Source organism: Pygocentrus nattereri, chromosome 27 (assembly GCF_015220715.1).
Source record: "Pygocentrus nattereri isolate fPygNat1 chromosome 27, fPygNat1.pri, whole genome shotgun sequence".
Classification (NCBI taxonomy): domain Eukaryota; kingdom Metazoa; phylum Chordata; class Actinopteri; order Characiformes; family Serrasalmidae; genus Pygocentrus; species Pygocentrus nattereri.
The window spans coordinates 19,822,957-19,846,055 of NC_051237.1; the positions used below are offsets into that span (position 1 = coordinate 19,822,957).

The 23,099-nt window shown below is 38.9% G+C and overlaps 1 protein-coding gene across 12 annotated transcripts in view; it reads left to right on the forward strand.

Moving 5' to 3' along the window:
* The window catches only part of LOC108425688 (glutamate receptor ionotropic, NMDA 2B), a 154,119-nt gene that overhangs the window by 25,164 nt on the left and 105,856 nt on the right, over positions 1-23,099 (forward strand). For all 12 annotated transcript variants that reach the window (XM_037535394.1, XM_017694562.2, XM_037535391.1 and 9 more), the window contains one exon: positions 18,619-19,209. In XM_037535394.1, the coding sequence (XP_037391291.1) occupies positions 18,619-19,209 (591 nt within the window). The remainder of the gene's footprint in view (positions 1-18,618; positions 19,210-23,099) is intronic.

Consider the following 23,099-nt stretch of genomic DNA (forward strand, 5'->3'; position numbering starts at 1 on the left):
AATTAGCTTTTAAACATGTTGAGTGAGGTGATATATTAACCCCTTAAAATCTCATGCTTATTACATACTAAGACTTATTATTCAGTTACTACAGAGACTTCAGTGGAAACTGGCTGAGCTATTCTTAGATTTTAGAAGTGTGTAATAAAACTTTGGGCCCGCCTGTGGGCTTTGGCTGTTTAAGACATTAATACCTAATTTATTGTTCCTAACATAGAAGTTACGCAGCTGTTGAACTGCACTGGTTCAACATACTCACTGCTGCAGGCAGATATGCTTGTACAAAAAGCAGCCTGTTATAGTATACACTGTATTTTAGCTCTTGTTCAAACAGCCTTAGAGAAAATGGCTTCAAGGAAGTAGGCATCAGGCTATGCTAAGTGGCCTTGATGGTGAAGTTTTTGTGACATTTACAATCCAGTTCTTTTTTGGTTTCACAGCCAAATTAAAGATGCAGATTAGCTACAACCACAACTTTTACTGGTCTGCACTTTTATTTTTAATTTCAGATGGATTAAAACTGCACTATGCATGTTTTTGCCAACATTGAAAGAGGGATTAACAGATCACTGAATGAGGAGGGAAAAAACAGGTTAAAACATAAAGGTAGAAATAATTTAAAGGCCAGATTTTGGATCACTGATCACATCACTGAATGTGCTTAGCATTACTTGGATTGTGATAAGCAGGAAACAGTAAGACTGAACTTTGGAGGTTAGGAAAATGGAAAAATATGAAAAATATCCCTGCAGATTTCTTTAAAATATGAAAATGAGTCTCCCAAAAAGAATAGAAGCTGTAATAAAGGCAAAGGTGGACAGACGAAATACTGACAAATGGATATTATATTTAGTTGTTGAGGCTTCTGTGTAAAATATGTTTTTTTTGCCTGACACTGAAAAAAGTTGTAGCTCATGGTAGATATTAAATAAATGAAGAGGAATGTCTGACTTTCCTAAAGCACAGTACTGTAGTTAGCAGGTGGAACTAGAGATCCATTTTTAAAATAAGAGAAACATCATTACTTACCTGCAGGGCTGGAATTGGACTAAATTCGTGTTGGCTTTTTGTGTATGTGTTGAGGTCAAACACATACATCATACACTAAAGAAATGTAAAAGACTAATGACATGGACCACACACACACACACGCGCACACACACACACACACACACACACACACAGACCAGATGGGCAAATATTATTTGATTCTACCATGTAAAACAATATAACTTCAGCTGAAATACTAGTGTCCAACACACAGCAACAATAATACAATAGATATATATATACACTACTGTGCGAAAGTCTTAGGCACCCAAGACACATTTTGAAAATATATTTATTTGTGTAGTTTGTGTTTAATTACTGAGAAAAGTGTTAATATTTGAATAAACAAAATGTATAGAATATTAATTAATAATGATTATATATATATATATATATATATATATATATATATATATATATATATATATATATATATATATATATATATACACACATATGGGCAAATCAAACATATTAACAAGTCTCTGTGGCAGCTGTGAAGGTGTCATGGAAAAATATGGAATCGATACCTCACTGCTGAGGTAAACTGTTTAAAAATTTGCTTAGATGTCTAAAACTTTCGCACAGTACTGTGTGTGTGTATATATATATATATATACACTGCTCAAAAAAATAAAGGGAACACTTAAACAACACAATATAACTCCAAGTAAATCAAACTTCTGTGAAATCAAACTGTCCACTTAGGAAGCAACACTGATTGAAAATCTATTTCACAGCTGTTGTGCAAATGGAATAGACAACAGGTGGAAATTATTGGCAATTAGCAAGACACATTCAATAAAGGAGTGGTTCTGCAGGTGGGGACCACAGACCACTTCTCAGTACCTATGCTTTCTGGCTGATGTTTTGGTCACTTTTGAATGTTGGTGGTGCTTTCACACTCGTGGTAGCAGGAGACGGACTCTACAACCCACACAAGTGGCTCAGGTAGTGCAGCTCATCCAGGATGGCACATCAATGCGAGCTGTGGCAAGAAGGTTTGCTGTCAGCGTAGTGTCCAGAGGCTGGAGGCCCAGCAGCAGGACCGCTACCTCCTCCTTTGTGCAAGGAGGAACAGGAGGAGCACTGCCAGAGCCCTGCAAAATGACCTCCAGCAGGCCACAAATGTGCATGTGTCTGCACAAACGGTTAGAAACCGACTCCATGAGGATGGTATGAGGGCCCGACGTCCACAGATGGGGGTTGTGCTCACAGCCCAACATCGTGCAGGACGCTTGGCATTTGCCAGAGAACACCAGGATTGACAAATTCGCCACTGGCGCCCTGTGCTCTTCACAGATGAAAGCAGGTTCACACTGAGCACATGTGACAGATGTGACAGAGTCTGGAGATGCCATGGAGAGCGATCTGCTGCCTGCAACATCCTTCAGCATGACCGGTTTGGCAGTCGGTCAGTAATGGTGTGGGGTGGCATTTCTTTGGAGGGCCGCAAAGCCCTCCATGTGCTCACCAGAGGTAGCCTGACTGCCATTAGATACCGAGATGAGATCCTCAGACCCCCTGTGAGACCATATGCTGGTGCGGTTGGCCCTGGGTTCCTCCTAATGCAGGACAATGCTAGACCTCATGTGGTTGGAGTGTGTCAGCAATTCCTGCAAGATGAAGGTATTGAAGCTATGGACTGGCCCACCCGTTCCCCAGACCTGAATCCGATTGAGCACATCTGGGACATCATGTCTCGCTCAATCCACCAACGCCACATTGCACCACAGACTGTCCAGGAGTTGGCGGATGCTTTAGTCCAGGTCTGGGAGGAGATCCCTCAGGAGACCATCCGCCACCTCATCAGGAGCATGCCCAGGCATTGTAGGGAGGTCATACAGGCATGTAGAGGCCACACACAATACTGAGCCTCATTTTGACTTGTTTTAAGGACATTACATCAAAGTTGGATCAGCCTGTCGTGTGTTTTTCCACTTTAATTTTGTGTGTGACTCTAAATCCAGGCCTCCATTGGTTAATAAATTTGATTTCCATTGATGATTTTTGTGTGATTTTGTTGTCAGCACATTCAACTTTGTACAGAACAAAGTATTCAATGAGAATATTTTCATTCAGATCTAGGATGTGTTATTAGATTGTTCCCTTTATTTTTTTGAGCAGTATATATATATATATATATATATATATATATATATATATAAAAACACACACACACACATATGTATGAGATGAATTAGAACACCACACATACGCGCACACACACACACACACACACACACACACATACACACACACACACACACACACACACACACGGCTCTATACCTCACAGTACTGTACAGCAACACGCACTGTTGCAAAACTGCACATGCGTGTTCACATTGCTATTCACAACCATAACATCACTCAAAGCAATCGCACTTAATGATGAACTCTTTTAGCCATAGCTGCTAAATGGCACTGGAAAAATGGAGCCCATTTGGAGTGTGTGAATTACAGACAGGTGCACACCTGTGTGTATGTGTGTTTGATCTGTTGACAGTCATGACTTGTACTGTATGTGTGTGTGTGTATGAAAGCATATGTCTGAGCTGTTATGAGCAGTTGTTATTATATTCATGTTTGACGCTGATCATTTTTTCAAACCTGAATTTCTCACATTTCGGGTGAGACTGAGACACTGTGAGACAAGCCTCTGGAGGAAATCTTATGCAGTGTTCTACTGGGAAACCTGGGTCAGGCATAAATGTGGATGTCAGTTTGACATGTGCCAGTAACCTAAACATTATTGGAGACCAGGTACACCTCTTCATGGAAATGGCATTCTATAAAGGCAGTGACCTCCTTCAACAGGATAATACACCCTGCAAACTGTACACAATCTTCGGGAATGATTTGAGGAATATGAGGAAGAGTTTGAGGTTTTGCCCTGCCCTCCAAATTCCTAATATCTCAGTCTGACCAAGCATCTGTGGAATGTGCTGGAACAGCAAGTTCGATCTGCGCCGGCTCCACCTTGGAACTCACAGGACTTACAGGATCTCCTGCTAACGCCTGAGTGAAAGAGACCACAAGGCATCTTCAGAGGTCTTGTAGAGTCCATGCCTCAGTGGGTCGGACCTCTTTTAGCAGCACGTCGAGGACCAACAGCATATTAGGGAGGTGGTTAAAAAGAATCAAATATGTCAGGTGGCTGCAAATGAATAAAATGTGTTACCTGAACATCATTATTGCCAAAACAAGTAAAGTTAACCAAAACAAATGCATCAATTTGTGTGCAAATGTGTGGTGTGCCACATCAAACACAAGTATGTTATAGATGAAATAGGTACATTCCATACTTTCACAGCATTTGTCCCATTTTTTCAATGAGCTACAAACAATAAATAATTCATATTAAAAGATACAGTACTTTACAGGATACAGGATAACTGTGACTTCTGCAGGTTAATCTTACCATATTCTCTCTCTCTCTCTCTCTCTGGCATGTGTGCTGTGTTGGTTTCATGGATGGTAATGAATAAGTGAGTGTGTATGTAAGATTTATTTCATTAATTGTGTTTTCTAAGAGCTCCTGTTAGACTAACATACTGGACCAAGCTTAGTACATGTCCAATGCAGCCACTGGATAATTTATGAGTTTCCCGTGCTAGCAGAAATTAATCCTGCGCAAATAGAAAAACATCACAGTGCGCACACATGCTTTTTATTTTATCTTTAGTTCATCAGGTAATTCACACACTTTAGAACAAAATCAAAATGTAGCCCAGAGGTAGGAGAAGTAAGTAAATCACCCAGAAGGTAGCAGGTCAATTCCCACAACTGACCAGGTATACCTGATTGTGACCATGAGCAAGGCACCCCCCCCCACATTGCCCCAGGAGGCACTGCTCTGCTGATGACACTGTGCTGCTCCCAGATTAGGCATAATTCGGCAGTAAAATTATGAATTTCCCTTGTAGGACCTAAAAAGTACAACTTGCTGACACCAAGAAACTTGAAGGTCTGTTGAATGAGCAGTGGTTTATGCTGCTATGCCCTTCACTGACAAGCCAGTCATCTCCTTTATTCTGTCAACAATTAAGGAAAGATTGTTGACCACCAGGTTTGCCATCTCTGTCCTATAGTATAGGCCATCTTATCACTCCAAGTAATAATAATAATAATAATAATAATACATTTTATTTAGTAATGGCGCCTTTCAAAGCACTCAAGGACACCTTACAACGGTTAAAAGAAGAATGGTAGAGTATAAAAGAGGATAAAAAACAAAAAACAAATAAACAGATAAACAAATCAAAGTGAAAGACTGACTTTTTGCAAGGATGTTCTTAGTTCCTACTAGGAGAATTTCAGTTTTATTGGTGTTTAGCTGTAGAAAGTTTTCGGAGAACCATTTTTTTGCCTGATCTAAACATTTTAACAGAGAGGAGGGTGGGAAAGTATCGTTGGGTTTAGTGGAGAGGTAAAGCTGGGTGTCGTCAGCATAACAATGAAAATGTATTTTAAATTTCCTAAATATTTGGCCAATTGGGAGAAGATAAATTATGAATAGGAGAGGTCCAAGAACAGAGCCCTGCGGAATGCCACAAATGACTTTGGACATAGATGACTGGCAGTTCTTGAGACGGATGAACTGGGAGCGATCATTGATATAGGAGGAGAACCACTTAAGCACAGTATCGGTGAGCCCAATAGATTTTAGACGATCAAGTAGTATTGGGTGGGAGATAGTGTCGAACGCAGCTTTTAGATCTAAGAGGATGAGAATCGTAAGCCGGCCTGAATCAGCTGCCACTAGAAGATCGTTGGTCACTTTCAGGAGAGCGGTTTCTGTGCTGTGGAGAGGACGAAAGCCAGATTGAAAGGTTTCATATAGGTTATTGTTACTAAGGTAAGTATGAATCTGAGTGTAGACAGTGATCAGTCCCATGACAGTTGTATCATCATCAAATTTGAGGAAGCCATTTTGAAGCATATTTTTGAAGCACATTTTGAACACTTGTGAGCTCCTGCTTGTGTGGGTTTTCTCTCTTTCAGTGATGCAGAGAGTCACTACTTGAGTGGTAATAGCACCGCATTGTGGGCTATTTGAACTGGCAAAAATGAATTATCTGTACATTTCCAGTCTTTTATATTAAAATCTTTTACACACTGCTTGCTTTTTCACAGTTAAAATGACAAACTGTTCCACTTATTGGGATGAATACTTAATTAGTTTTATGAACTGCTTTATGAACAGCCCTGGTGTGTGCGTGTGTGATGAAGGCCTTAAATGATAATAACATAAACAAATGTCATGAAATGATAAATAGGATGCAGTTTGCTTCAAGATTTGATCATCACGTTTCAAACTTGATGTGTTCTGAATATGAATCTATACCTTTATTCTTGATGTTCTACAGCTTTTTACAGTCATTTTAGAATCATTTACACCTCCATTCATCGTTCTAAAATTTGTTGCAGTTTTTCAGCTTGCTACTAATTATTTGAAACTTGTAAAGCATTATTTTAGAATTATTGGAAACATTTATGTGTATGAAAATTCCCTTCATACTATTCATTACAAACTTTGTAACGCTAGTGTAAACACATGCTGAGCCCTGTACACTGGGTCTGCATCAAAAAGTCCAAACCTCCAGGATAAAGTATTGATTTGAGATGTGCATAAACCTTCATTTGTCATGGTCGGTTGACCAGTAGCTGGACTGAATGAGTAATGGGTGATGTGGCATGTGCCGATAAGCTCTGGATGCTAGTGGCTAATCTTCCAGCCTTTGCAACGAAACTGGCTGCTTTTCATCTGTGTAGTGTCTCACTGGCAGAAAAGAGCTCAGCCTTGCACTAGGGAAATTTGCTGAGTGGGTTAATAGGAATTTATTCAGGATAGCAGTGCTTTGGTTTCCAACACTGAAGCTCCAGCTTTGTTTTAAATGATAACTGAATTTCAGTCATATAGCTCATTGACCTCTGTAGCATTAGTGCTGGGGAATGGTTTCTGGGCTGTCAGAGAAAGTCTTGTGATTCCTGAATTACAAAAATCTTGTCTGTCATTTTTAGCATATTTTTTAAGTGGATTACCATGTTTATATTTAAACTCTGCAAGTATTGCAGTTCTACTCTTTTTTTACATTTGGTTTTGGTTAGAAAGGACTAAGATCTTAAAATACACCGTGGAAAATTGTCTATTTTTTCCCTATAATATGTTGGTAGATACATCTGAGGAGCATCAGGGAGTGTGTCCAATAAAATTTTGGTGAACTTTCAAATGCAAGTTTGTATCCTCTACCAATAGTGCTACAATTTGTCCTCACTGCCTATAAATAAACACATGAAAGAGAAACTGTATAAAACACAGTCGGTCAGAGGACTATATTATTATTTTTACTGCTGCTTTAATGTTCATGGGAGTTAGCCAGCTTGCTACAGACTGTGTTAGCTTGTTGGCTAACTGCAGCTGCACACGTCACCCCACTGCCACCAACCAGACCAGTTATCTATGGTTTGTGTGTTTATTACTCGGTGTGTATTGTGCTTTGACAAATACATAATTGTCTTATATAATCATGTACATGTCTGTATTTTTACCATTTATAGAAAGTGAGTTAGCCTGCTCACTGACAACTATGTTTGCTTCTTGGCTAACTGCGGAACATAAGATGCTAACATACAGTATCATAGGTTGGCTAGCAGAAATTAGCATTACTCTTTGCTGTATTCCTATTTTCTTGTTTTCTGTTCTAACAGTGATTTGGCAGTAAGTGGTAGTAAGTTAAAGCATTATTTATTATTTACTTTTAAAGTGTTATTTAAGAGCCAATATTATTTCAGAAACATTATAAAAGAAGAGAGAGTTCACTGGTTGGAAAATGAATAGGAAAGTTCGTAATGCTCAACATGGCATCTATTTACAGGGAAAATCCTGCCCTTTAATTAAGTGAGCCAGTCAGCTTGCTGATAAAGATACAAGCAAAAAACTGCCTTTGTTGTGGAGATATGTGCATGTGCAGTATCCAGACCAAGCTGAAAAATGCTTACACTTTACCAACAAGCATTTGGCTTTTTATTGAAGGTGAGACTTTCCATAATACAGCAGCCACATTAAACATTATCCCACTATTCCATTCATCTTTTGAAGAACACATGGTCTTGTGAGACCGCAGAGCAATGGTCAGACACTGCTGTGTATGGTATGCTGTATGTACTGAGAGTTAGAGAACTGAGCCTGAGAGATGTGCAGAAGAGGCAGGATTTCACCCACAGAATGTAGGACCTGGCTTCAGTTTAATATGCTGAACACATTCTAATCTAATCAGATTTCCAAAATATATGATAAAATATATGATAAACACCTTTCAGCCTCTCTCTTCCTCACACATACACATACACACACTGCCAGCGCACCTGAACAGTCTTAATCCAGACAGGCGTGTGTTCCAAAAATAACAGGTGCTGGATGAGATGGCTGTAGCAGCAGATTAGCGTGTGCTAATCTGTAAAAGCTGTCAGTAAAACACATTTACAGTGATTACTGCCCCTTACAGCCCACACATCATACACATCTCACAGGTGAGCTGTATGTGTGCAGCGTGCTGTAAAGGGCAGACTGTGGGCAGCAGACGGGGGATGTAAATGTTTGCTTAGCCACAGCACCTGAGTTATACAACAATACATGTATAGTACATAAAGGATGTTTACAGCTTTACAAAAAATTGTTAAATATCAGCAGTTAGGTACCATGTCCTTGTTGTTGTAATCTGCTTAGTTAACTACCTTGACATAGCCAATTTACAGTTATCTGGTTGAGGTGCCTCTAGCTTTCATAGGACACTTTACGCTGTTCCAGTGCTCCACTACTGCTCTTTACGGGCACTGATTCATAGGACACTTTACACTGTTCCAATGTTCCAGTGCTCCACTCCACCTCTGTTCTATTTATTATTCATTTGTTCTCGAGAGTGCAATCTGTATTCTTTCTGTGCAATAATTCTTAGATGTGCAATATTATATTATATAACGCTATAAGCCGTCAAAGGAATGTGCAACTACAACTGCTACCTCACCTGTCAATTGTCTATTGACTGTTTTAGAATATATAGTTTTATAGTCCTTTTTTCTTTATATTTAAGATTTTTTTCCTTAAAATCTGCACTTTACATATTTTAGCCTTATGTTTAGATATTTTAGCCTTATGTTTAAATTGTTTTGTATGTAGGAAGTGCTGTTGGATTGCTGCTCAATTTCGTTGTACACTGTGCAATGAAAATAAACGCATCTTATCTTATCTTATCTTATCTTATCTTATCTTATCTTATCTTTCTCTCTATATATTAATTATGAGGAGTCGATTTCAAAAGAGTCAATAAGAGTCCCAGACATGTTGAAGTTGCAGTCAGGTGTTGGCCAAACAAATTGCTTGGAGTCGAATCTTTAACTCTTTAACTCTCTACAATATACCAACACTGCTTACGAGGTGCTGACAGTAACATATTCATACGTCTGCCTGTAACATGTGTTGCACCCCTCTGCACCTTAATTTTGCTACAGAACCAAACTCTTCATTATTATCTTGAATATGATTGCAGGAAGGAAGTATCTAAAATGGCACAAGAAACAAAAACAAAAGTAAACAATGTTTTTCACAGAATGTTAGAAAATAGCATTAAGCTGAAATTTGCTTCTTTTTTGCCAAATTATTTAGATTTTCAGTTCCACCTTCTTGTGCCTTTATACAATTTAAAGTAACCATGGTGTTATTTAAGGCAGAATAGACAATTCAACTAAGAAACTGGTGAATACACAAACGTCAGCCTCATGAAAAGAGAAACAAAATAACATTTAGCTGCTCTGGAATGAAAACTTTACATTAAATGTGGTTAATCAGCTACTTCTATGAATAATACTATAGGTTTATTTTCATAGTGTTATGACTACAGTAATGACTTTCTCAGTACATCACTCTGCTTCCTTCTAGAGTTCAGCAGCCTTGTTTTGTGAAATATGAGAAGATGTGTTGAAACATTAAACAGATCTAAACATTTGTCAAGCTAGATATTACTTGGTATAATCTATGAATTTTAATCACATCAATATAATCTGTAGCTACACAAGAAACAGAATCTTTAGGACAGTTTAATATGGCTATATCCCGTTATCACTGGCTCTGGTGCTGTCTTGGTTAGCAATGAGTGGAGCTGAACAGTCGACTCCATCGATTGCTGCGGCAGGACACCTATAGGAAACAACCCATACTTTTTCCCAAGAGAAAACATACTGAATGAGCTACTACATTAATGTAGCTAACAAGAAATTGGAACTTATTATCAAACAGCATTGTGTTTTTCAACACTCTATGACGACATGCAGTACATTGCAGAGCTAAAAATAGCAGTAATGTTGAAGACTGAATTTACTTCTGTGTATTTGTAAGTATGAGGCTTCATTAGCCTCTTAGCTCCTGTGTGCATCTAAAGAAGGAAACTCAAAACACCAAGCATGACTAGATTTTTACTGTATTCAAGATGAGAGTAACATTGGACAAATTAGATTTTTTACTAACCTACTGCTGTAAATTAAGCTGATGTTTATACTTCAGTGTGTGGGTCTGTGTGAAGCTGTGTTTGGTAGAGTTGAACAAACTTTCAGAAACAAAGAATTTGAGCTACACTCCAGCAGCTAATGGCACAACAGTACTTTGCCTGTAGTTCATGCACATGCTAATAACCCATCAACACATTCTCACACACATACAGAGGGAGGGTTTGAGAGACAGAGAGAGAGAGGAGAAGGTGAAAAGAGGGTATATTTGAAAGAATTATAGAGTGAGGGGGAGAAGAAAAAGAGTGCATTGAGAGAAAGAGAGAGAGAAAGAGAGATTGAGAGAGAGGAGGAGGTGTGCTCTTCAAATGTCTCGTCTCTTGAAATAGACTCCATTATACCTCTCCATCTCTCTGTAAACACATGGACCTGTGTGCTGCTGCCTATGCTAATTACGGCCACGTGACCAGCCACTGGAGAACAGAAAATTGCCGGCCCCGCCTCCACAGTGCTACAGGGTCAGACTTAGTGTGCGTGAGTGTATGAGTGTGCGTGTGTGTTATGGCTGTGCTGAAATTGTGTGATATTGCAGGATCATGGTGCTTCAGCTTGACTTCTTTGCATGAAATTGTGCATTTATGCATTGTGTTTTAAGGCAGGCAGCTTTGGTGACAGATCGCTACAGATACATGACAGAACACCAGACTAGATATTGAAGTTTGCATTGCAGACTCTCAGAACAGATAATGATCTTTACATTACAAAACCCAAACTAGATAATGGACCTTCATATTTTAGAGAAACAGATAATGAATTTTACATTACAATAATAATCTTTAATTTACAGTATATCAGACTAGATAATGAACTTAACATTACAAAACCCCAGACTAGCTAATGAGCTTTACATTACAAAACATCAGACTAGATAATGAACTTTACATTACAAAACCCCAGACTAGATAATGAACTTTACATTACAAAACCCCTGACTAGATAATGAACTTTACATTACAAAACCCCAGACTAGGTAATGAACTTTACATTACAAAACCCCAGACTAGATAATGAACTTTACATTATAGAATACAAAACTAGATATTAATCTTTACATTACATAACCCCAGACTAGATAATGAACTTTACATTACAAAACCCCAGATTAGATAATGAACTTTACATTACAAAACCCCAGACTAGATAATGAACTTTACATTACAAAATCCCTCAATAGATAATGAACTTTACATTATAGAATACAAAACTAGATATTAATCTTTACATTACATAACCCCAGACTAGATAATGAACTTTACATTACAAAACCCCAGATTAGATAATGAACTTTACATTACAAAACCCCAGATTAGATAATGAACTTTACATTACAAAACCTCAGACTAGATATTAAACTTAACATTACAAAACCCCAGACTAGCTAATGAACTTTACATTACAAAACCTCAGACTAGATAATGAACTTTACATTACAAAACCCCAGACTAGATAATGAACTTTACATTATAGAATACAAGACTAGATATTAATCTTTACATTACAAAACCACAGACTAGATAATGAACTTTACATTACAAAACCCCAGACTAGATAATGAACTTTACATTACAAAACCTCAGACTAGATATTAAACTTAACATTACAAAACCTCAGACTAGCTAATGAGCTTTACATTACAAAACCTCAGACTAGATAATGAACTTTACATTACAAAACCCCAGACTAGGTAATGAACCTTACATTACAAAACCCAAATGTATAAACAAAATAAATGTATTTGAACTTGGCTAGTTGAATGACAATTTGTGTATGTCTATGTGATGTCTACAGTGTTGAGCTTTTAATACAATTACTATACACTCTCACGGTTATTTGGACTGAAAAGCAAAGATGTCTTTTTATCTCAGTGTGTTTATGCTGTATGAGACACTTTTTTTGTGTTAAATGAAATGGTCCATAAAGATTTTTCCTGCAAGGCCACTGTGTGTGTGTGAACAGTATATTTCAAATTTTCTGTATGTGTGTGTGTGTGTTTGTGAGCGTGTGAATGTGTGTATGTCCATCAGCTGTGTATGGAGAGGCCTATTTTAATTGTTGCCATGGAAACTGAGTGCTGCCAGAAAAGTAGAGATTCAAAGAGCATTCACCTCTCCCTCTCGCTTTCTTTCTCTCTCAGTCTATCTGTCCTTCTTTCACCTGTTCTTTTTTGATTTAGTCTGCTGTTTGGTGCTGTTCATTTCATGCACGTATCACTCAATCATCATCTTCATCATCATTTCTCTCTCTCTCTTTCTCCCTCTCTCGCACTCTCTCTTATCTAAGTGTGAAATTGACAATTAACACTAGGACCTGTAATTAGCACTCACAGACTTTCAACAATTAGTTCCCTAAAGAGACCCATATCCTCTCTCACTTCTGGCCTAGAATGCATTCATTGTGGAGCAGTATGTGCAGGGTGTTGTAAGGCAATACAGCCCTTAAAGAAAACTTACATAAGTTTACTGGGTGTTTTGGATGATAAATAAAATGTTTTGGGTGTTAAATAGACAATCATAACCTTTGGTTCCTGTCACTAGCACTGTGAAGGAAGCAGAGTTGATAAGTTTCTCTACAGTAAACCATTTTACTCTGAATGGCTTTATCTTCATCTCAGTGATTAGATTATGCAGAAATTTTGAAAGAATGGTGCAATATCAACTGGCTCTGTTTAATTAGCAGATATTTGGTTGACTGCGGCGAAGGAAAAAAACAGCTTTTTGCCTGACATAAATGTATCATAATACACAAATAGGGTAAACTGGTGCACTGATGCGAATTCTCTCAAACTTTAATGGGATTACTTTAATTATAAATACTTTATCTGTCAGTTTATCTGTCTAGTAAAGGTCCCTAATGGTCTTTTCAGTACTTACTGAAAAGAAATAGAAAGAAATACCAGAACACGGTAAATGTAGTTTAAAAGCATATCATTATCCTACCTAGCGAGTTATGCTGATTATACGCTGAAAGTGAATGGTTAATAAAGTTTGAAAGCCTAGAAACTACTTGTTTGTTTGTTTGAAAATAAACAAACAAACAAAAAATCCAGTGTCCAGTATAGTTAGGTGCATGAAATGTGGGAGTGAACAGATGGTTGAAAGTCAAAGATGGGAAAAATGTCAGAAAATGTTACATAAACTATATAACATATATAGATTTGTATATAATGTTACACATATTACATACATTATATACATTAGCCTGGTGAAATTATGTGAAATAATATGTTCATTTCCCTAAATTGTTCATATTTTATATGCCTAAATCCAGTGTACTGGAGATAGTATATTGGACTGATGTTAAAAAAAGTGAGGATTACAGAGGTATTTCTCAATGATTATAATGCAATGTTTAAGTGAATACCTTTTTTTATTATGAGCTGAATCACTTTCCTCTACTGCTGGTCATTTTGAGCCTATGTTACTAAAACACAAGGAAGGTGAAGTACAAAGAGAGGAAGTCTATGCAGAGTCATAGGCCAGTTGTAGCCCCAAAGCAGGCTAATATTACTTTTTATGTAAAAAATATGTAAATTAATAATGAAGTTTTATCAACTGTTATATCTTCTACTCTGTCTGAAATCTCACCATATGACTATATGTGGACATGACATAATTGGTCATAGTGGCAGATACCAACAGTCTGATGCTTATATAGTTCATTGAGAATGAGAGAGCAGACTGATGATGTGCGTCACTGGTTTGATGCATCAGTTATATGTATATTTTGTTGTGTCTGGCCTCATTACGCTGACATGTCTTTTACATCACATATATGCTACTGAAAATTTCAGCACTCCAGCTTAAAAAACCTCCCCATGTGCCTGCTGTCACAACTAGGGCTAAATCCAACTCAGCTTAATGTTGTGTGGATAAGCAAGAAATACTGTGTCCTGAGACAGACCAATAGATTAAGAATGCTGAGAAGGTCATTTTTAATTTAAGCTGTAGCTGTAACTATATTAAAACCCTAAACAAGCATCCAATAATCAATACAAAGCAATACATTAATTAGCCAGTTATGAATTTAAATAATTTAGACATATTGTGGTACCCACAAGCTTTTGGCCACAGCTATGCCTAGCAGCTTCTACAATGGAGGTTTTGAACAGGGTCCATTCAGACTCCATGTCCCCTACCTCCTCCGGAACATGAGAAAAGCTCTCCTGGAGGTGGGAGTTGAAATCATTCCGAACCAGTGCCTCTGCCAGATGTTCCCAGCAAACCCTCACTATTTGCTTAGACAGGGTGCCTGTCAGGGTGGTAACCCAAGAACCCCCTGGTGGACACTAGTGGTGAAGGAGGCTGTCAAGCTGAAGCAAGTGGCCTTTAGGGACTGGATGGCCCGAAGGACTCCCGACTCAGCAGAGAGGTACCTACAGGTGAAAAAGGTGACAGCTGCAATGGTGGCAGAAGCAAAATCCAGGGCGTGGGAGGAGTTTAGCGAAGCCATGGAAAAAGACTTTCGGTCAGCTTCAAGGAGGTTCTGGACAACTGTCTGGCGACTCAGGAGTGGTCGGAGTGGCTGCACCCAAGCTGTATTCAGCAAGGGTGGAGAAACTCTGACTTCAAATGAGGATATTGTCAGTCGGTGGAAGGAGCACTTTGAAGAACTCCTTAATCCGGGAGACATGCCTCCCTCACAGGAGTCAGGGCCAGAGGCCTCTGGCGTGTCAAGCTCCATTTCACTGGTGGAGGTCACTGAGGTAGTTGGCAAACTCTTCAGTGGCAAGGCACCGAGGGTGGATGAGATTCGTCTGGAGATGCTTAAGGCTCTGGATGTTGTGGGGCTACACTGGATACCAGTATGTTACAGGATAGACTTTAAGGTACTATTACTGGTTTATAAATGTCTTAATGGTCAAGGACCAGTATATTTTTTAGATATGCTCCAGCAATATGAGCCGGGCAGAACCCTCAGATCATCAGGAACTGGTCAGTTAGTGCAGCCTAAGGTAAAAACTAAACACGGAGAGGCGGCATTTAGCTACTACGCTGCTCTGAAATGGAACCAGTTGACAGAGAGCATTAGAAGAGCCCCAACACTAGACACTTTTAAATCCAGAATGAAAACCTTCATGTTTGAGCAGGCCTTTAGCTCAGTTTAATCCACTTTTATCCTGTAACGGCACTCTTATCCTCATTCATTTAACTTCTTTTATATCTATTGTTTTAATCATGTTTCTTATTTTTATTCTAATTTTTTATCTCCTTCTTTTAAATTTGATTAACTTCTTTTAAATCTATTGTTTTAATTATGTTTTTAAAATTTTTTAATTTACATAAATTTTATTTTATTTACATTAATTACATTTTTCTGTATTTTTCATTTGTAAAGCACTTTGAATGACCGTTGTGTATGAAAGGTGCTATATAAATAAACTTGCCTTGCCTTGCCTTGCCTTGCCTTGCCTTGCCTTGTCGTGGCTAACGCGCCTCTGCAATATTGCATGGATCTCAGGAACAGTACCCTTGGACTGGCAGACCAGGGTAGTGGTCCTCATTTTTAAAAAAGGGGACCGGAGGGTGTGTGCCAATTATCAGGGTATCACACTGCTCAGCCACCCTGGGAAAGTCTATGCCAAGGCGCTGGAAAGGAGACACTGACCAATAGTTGAACCTCAGATTGAGTAGGAACAATGCATCCCGGCCATGGAACAATGGACCAGCTTTTCGCAGATTGTTGAGGGGGCATGGGAGTTTGTCAACCCAGTCTACATGTGTTTTGTGGATTTGGAGAAGGCTTACGACCGGGTTCCCTGGGATATCTTGTGGGAGGTCCTCTGGGAGTATGGGGTACCAGGGCTACTACTCCAGGCCATTCAATCTCTGTACTCCCAGAGTGAGAGCTGTGTTCGTATACTCAGCATTAAGTCGGACCCTTTCAGTATTAGTGTTGGGCTCCGGCAGGGTTGTGCCCTGTCTCCACTCCTGTTTGTGATATTCATGGGCAGGGTGTCAAGGCGTAGCCAAGGTCAGAAGGGCATTATGTGTGGAGGCCGGAGGGTGGCATCTCTGCTGTTTGCAGACAATGTTGTTCTTTTGGCTCACATGAGTCACATGGATGCCTCCAACACTCACTGGAGCAATTTGCAGCTGAGTTTGAAGCGGTTGGTATGTGGATCAGCACCTCCAAATCCATGGTCTTAGTCTGGAAAAGGATGGCATGCGCACTCCAGATAAGGGGAAGGGACTTGCCCTTTTTATATTTATAGGTTGATGTGTCAACTTGTCTATGTATGTAGTTGAGTAGTCTATGTAATCCCTACTCATCGTTTTAACTTGTGTTTAAACTTTTTCATTCTGTTTTTTTCCTTCTTGAATCAAGTTGTGAACAAATATAAATCAAACAGTGAACCAAATATTTCTCTCTCATGCCCACTCAGCATGTCTGCACACTTTCTTGTACACACACAGCACAGCAGTCCTATTCACACAAATAGTGGGTAGAAATAGACACTCTCATGTGTCTCATCATATGCTTTGCTCCATCCACTCTCTCTCTCTCTCTCTCTCTCTCTCTCTCACTTACTTTACCCCCTCCCCATCCTGGGGGACAGTTTATGTCATCCATAATAACTGCCATAATCTTGCTTCAAGACACTCCACATCAAATATTGATCTGTATATGTGTACAGTCTGTTTCACTTATGCAGTATTTATGTATGTTATACTCACCCTGTTAACCTCACTCTCCCGCTCACTCTCTCCTCACTCATTCCTTTAAACTCACAGTAAATGATATAGGTCTTTTGCTTCATGATGAGGGGAGTAGAACAGTATTTTGTTCAGTGTAACATTTTTTCTTTTCTTGTATTGTTTTTCTTGTATAGGGTACAATGCAAGATTTGTTTTAAATGACTGTGTAAGTTTGTAGTGGCATATGTGTGTGTGTATGTGTATGAGGCAGCAAGAGCATCAGAGGGCAGTTAATAAACACTTTCGCACATTTGCATAGTTTATAAGAATGTGAAGACTGTAAAATTTGCTGTAAGAGTGTATCAGGTATAGCAGGACAGGTGCTGGTCACACCTAAATGAACAGGTGCACAGTGCTAACACAACAATACTGAGGAATGCTTCCTGTGCTTTAACAGTGAATCTGGTGGGGGGAGCTTCAGTGTTGGGTGGCTCTTCCAGCATTGGCTAACAGCTAACTTACTCACCTCAGGGGTGCTGGTGCTAGCTTCAGTGGCAAGGAAATATTTGGTTCAACAGTTCTTCTTTGCTCTTGCTCTTTTCTTTGCTCTTTTCTGCTTCAGTGATGTGGTCTTTCTCACAATAACTGAGATCTTACATGTCTCCTCTAGCGTGTTTTGTTTGAGAAATGAGTAAAAATTCACTCCTTCCACCAAATATGCTATGGCATATTGTAAAGTTAGAGTTACAATTGCTAAGCTATGAAGGACCAACAGGGTGAACTGATTTGCTACAGCACCACCCTGAGGCAGACCACTGCTATAGTTAGTTAACAATGTTAAAGACAGAAGATTGCCAGTTGTGAAGTAGGATAAAAAATTTCCTGAATTTGAATTTGAGTGTTTTTGACTGTTTTACTTTAACAGACAGCTACATAATTAAACTTCCTAAGAAGTTTATTCTCTTTTTTGTCTATTTGCTTTGATCTGTAATGGCTTCTTGATAGCTACTCATCCTTTCAGACTCATACAATTCAGTTGTCTTCTCACAGTGGAGGGACAGATATTCCTATGGATTTTTTTCATACCTAAAGCATGAGCTTGATTTTGTCCTCTCTCAAGGATTTAAGCTTTAAGTAGTGTTTATCTGATAGGAACCCGTTTGGTGGTCTAGCAGGTCTTGCACAGGTGTGAGGAGTCCCAGTTTCTATCCTTTATAGCTTTTAATAATTTTTTGGAAGGTAAAGAGTGGACAAATTTAATACCGAGAGATTTGATGATATACTTAATGTCAGAGGCTTCTGCATAATATTGTATTCAATTAATAACTTCTACTTAATAGATGTTTTGATGTTGTTTTTTTATCTGTAGGTTTTTCTGGCCTCCTCCTCCGCAATGCTGGTTTGTGGTCACTGTGGCTCATCTTCACCCCCTCAGGAGAAGAGATCATGTCCTGTTTCACTGACCCAGCCCCCAGTCCCTTTCCGCCCCTGGCCCCGCCCCTCCCTTATCCAGCTTCTTCTCCTGTGCCTGCTGCTGCTGCCCCCTGGAAGCCAGTCCAGACGGGACCGTGGAGGTGGGGGGGGCGTGGCCCACTACCTCCCTGGGGCGGGACATGAGCTGCTGGGGGTGGGGCCTAAGCTGCTGCAGGGCCTGAGCATCGCCGTGGTTCTGGTGGGAAACTCCAGTGAAGTGGCAATGGCAAGTGCAAGGGATAAAGATGATTTTGCACACACTCCTCTGGCCCCCAGTGTGGAAATGCTGACCATGAATGAAACTGACCCGAAGAGCATCATAAAGAGCATCTGCGACCTGATGACTGACCACTGGCTACAGGGCGTGGTGTTTGGGGATGATACTGATCAGGAAGCCATTGCTCAGATACTGGACTTCATCTCTGCTCAAACACACATCCCCATACTCGGGGTCAAAGGCGGGTCATCCATGATCATGGCAGCTAAGGTACAGAACCTGTGTGTGTGTGTGTGTGTGTGTCTGTGTGTTTGTGTTATTTTGTGTTGAAATAGTGATTTGAAAGTTTGTAGCCCATAGTATTAATACTAGTATTTTAAGATTGGAAATTCACACTAGTAACAGTGAATGCTTAAAATATCTAAATATATGTGAATTATTGATTATAATTGAATTATAAACCAAACAGTGCTATCTCATGCAAAACAAGATTTATAATAATATTTGTAACTGGGTCAGTGATATCATGTATTTTTTGTCCCGGGGTCCAGTACATTCATATTGAATCATTTAATAAATAAACATCACATTTCACATGATATATATCATATAATTCTTAGTATTCTTTCTATTTGTCTTCCAGTGTCTAAAAAGGTGGTACCACTGCCTGCCCATAAACACAAATTAAGTAATTGCATTAAGTATTTGTGTTTTTAAAGAAAAATGAATAGTCGTGTACTGGCAAGTGTTTAGAAGTTATGAACTAATTATCGAAACATTTGGTAAAGTCTTGACAAAATGGAAGTTAAAGTCAGTAAAAAGTCCAAAATAGATTTTTAACTCTGTCTTTAAACAAGTTTGGCAGAATGATCCATATACACTCATGGTTGGAACATGCAGCTGCCTTTGCTTTCACTGGTAGCAAACACCCTATGGAAATCTGATGTTCAGGTTCAGCCATTTACATATTAAAAATATTGTTTTTGAATTACTTCAGTACTACAGTAATAAATCTTACTGACATTCTGATGAAGCTTATTTTCTTATCCTATATAGCTGTAACAAAAAGCACTGCTTTTATTCCTATGGTGTCAAATTTAAACAAAATATGATTAAGAGCCTTTAACTACACAAAAGAGTGTAATTAATTTTAATTAATGATTTTAATTGGTTTACAGTCCTAATAAAAATTTAAGAGGATAACAGAAACTCATCATTTGAAGTCAGTATATGGAAATATCCTAGTAAAAGCATGTACAGTATACGCTCGACTATATCATTGACTTGATGGGTGCACTGAGTGTATGCACAATACTGCTGATGTAACCAACTTCTATATGTAACAGAGAAATAGAGCTTCAGGGCTGAGAGAGAGAGAGAGAGAGAGAGAAAGAAACTGATGTACCATGTGGCATAGTATGTGTAAAACTGGTGCACAAGCCTTAATGCGGAGTTTATGGGACGTGTGAAAAAAATACAAAATTTGCTTTTTTTTTTCCTCATGGAAATGCATTTACTGAATTTAATGAACACTTTTTTGCTAAACGTAGCTGCAGGTTTTGCATTATTTTTTTGCATTTAAAACCAGGTATAAATTTATGTTATACTCTCCAAAGACAATTTATTGACATATTTTCCTTAATAACGGTAGGAGACATGAGCCACAGACATGCTGAAAAAATGTTTACCAAAGAAAAATACTGTTTAAACTCTCAGGACCAGATGTATTTGTGAGAAGACATTGCAAAAAAAAAGCCCAGTGATTCAGCCACAATGTGATGTACTACATAAAGTCTCAACTTTATTTTCGTAGAAAATTTACACCACTGTGGAATGTAATGGTGGGATCACCGTCTCTTGATCACTGAACTTTCAGTTTCTGTTTTGTCTTCAACTTGTTGACTTCTCCACTGTTTAACTGCCTATCTTAAACCCTATACCTTGTAAGCAAGCAGTGGATGAGAATACACTGCAATCTTGCCTTAAATCAATTGTTCAAAAACACTATGGGCAAATATTGTAGTCACATCGAGATACATTTTATGCTGAGCCTGTGCTCATACATACAACCCCAGTTTCAATGAAGTTGGGACATTGTGTAAAACATAAATAAAAAAAGAATATGATTATTTGCAAATACTTTTCAACTTATATTCAAATGAATACACTACAAAGACAAGATATTTAATGTTCAAATGGATAAACTTTATTGTTTTTTTGCAAATATTCACTCAATTTGAATTGGATGCCTGCAACACGTTCCAAAGAAGTTGGGACAGGGGCATGTTTACCACTGTGTTACATCACCTCTCCTTTTAACAACAAACACTCAATAAGTGTTTAGGAACTGAGGTCACTAATTGTTGAAGCTTTGTAGTTGGAATTCTTTCCCATTCTTGCTTAATGTACAACTTCAGTTGCTCAGCAGTCCGGGGTCTCCTCTGTCGTATTTTGCATTTCATAATGCTCCACACATTTTCAATGGGTGATAGGTCTGGACTGCAGGCAGGCCAGTCTAGTAGCCACACTCTTTTACTACAAAGCCACGCTGTTGTAACACGTGCAGAATGTGGCTTGGCATTGTCTTGCTGAAATAAGCAGGGATGTCCCAGAAAAAGACGCTGCTTGGATGGCAGCAGATGTTGCTCCAAAATCTGTCTGTACCTTTCAGCATTAATGGTGCCGTCACAGATGTGCAAGTTACTCATGCCATGGGCACTAACACACCCCCACACCATCAGAGATGCTGGCTTTTGAACTTTGCACTGATAACAATCCGGACAGTTCTTTTCCTCTTTGGCCCGGAGGACACGACGTCCATGATTTCCAAAAACAATTTGACCACAGACCACAGGACACTTTTCCACTCTGCGTCAGTCCATCTCAGAGGAGCTCAGGCCCAGAGAAGCCGGCGGCATTTCTGAGTGTTGTTGATATATGGCTTTTGCTTTCCATGGCAGAGTTTTAACTTCCACTTGTAGATGGAGCAATGAACTGTGTTCACTGACAATGTTTTTCTGAAGTGTTCCTGAGCCCATGTGGGAATTTTCGTTACAGAATGATATCCATTTTTAATGCAGTGCCCCCTGAGGGATTGAAGGTCTTGGGCATTCAAAGTTGATTTTCTGCCTTGCCGCTTACTTGCAGAGATTTCTCCAGATTCTCTGAATCTTTTAATGATATTATGGACTGTAGATGATGAAATGCCTAAATTCCTTGCAATTGCACATTGAGAAACGTTGTTCTTAAACTGTTGGACTACTTGCTCACGCATTTTTGCTTGTGAATGACTGAGCCTTTCAGGGATGCTCCCTTTATACCCAATCATGACACTCACCTGTTTCCAATTAACCTGTTCACCTGTGGAATGTTCCAAACAGGTGTTTTCCTGAACTTTCCCAGTCTTTTGTTGCCCCTGTCCCAACTTCCTCGGAACATGTTGCAGGCATCAAATTCAAAATGAGTGAATATTTGCAAAAAACAATAAAGTTTATCCGTTTGAACATTAAATATCTTGTCTTTGTAGTGTATTCAATTGAATATAGGTTGAAAAGGATTTGCAAATCATCATATTCTGTTTTTATTAATGTTTTACACAACGTCCCAACTTCATTGGAATTGGGGTTGTACATCTGACCCAGAGAGAAAGACAGAGAGAGACAGAAAGACAAAGAAGGAGACAGAGAGAGATACACACACACACACAGACACATATATAGATAGATAGATAGATAGATAGATAGATAGATAGAGAGAGAGAGAGAGATAAAGACAGAAATATAAAGAGAAAGTGAGAGATAGAGCGAGAGAGACAGGAAGAGAGAGGGAGGGTGTGTTGGAGTAAACCAATGCTGGAATCTTTAGCGGAAATGCTGTGAATCAGAAACACCCACACAAACAGCACAGACTGGGATCAAAACACACTGAAGTTACACAATGTACAGCGCACACATACACCATGACAAATTCTCTCAGTTTGTTGTCCTGCCTGCTTTTGTTCTTCTAAATTCCAAAGGCTCAACAGTCAGTGTGTCTAGGTGCATGTAAGTATGTGTTTCTGAAAGACCTTGTTCTCATATCTCCTTTTTAGTTATTTGATTTTGTTTGGAAGTAAATTTCCACTATGGAAAAGCAGCATTTACTATAGAGTAGTCACTGTA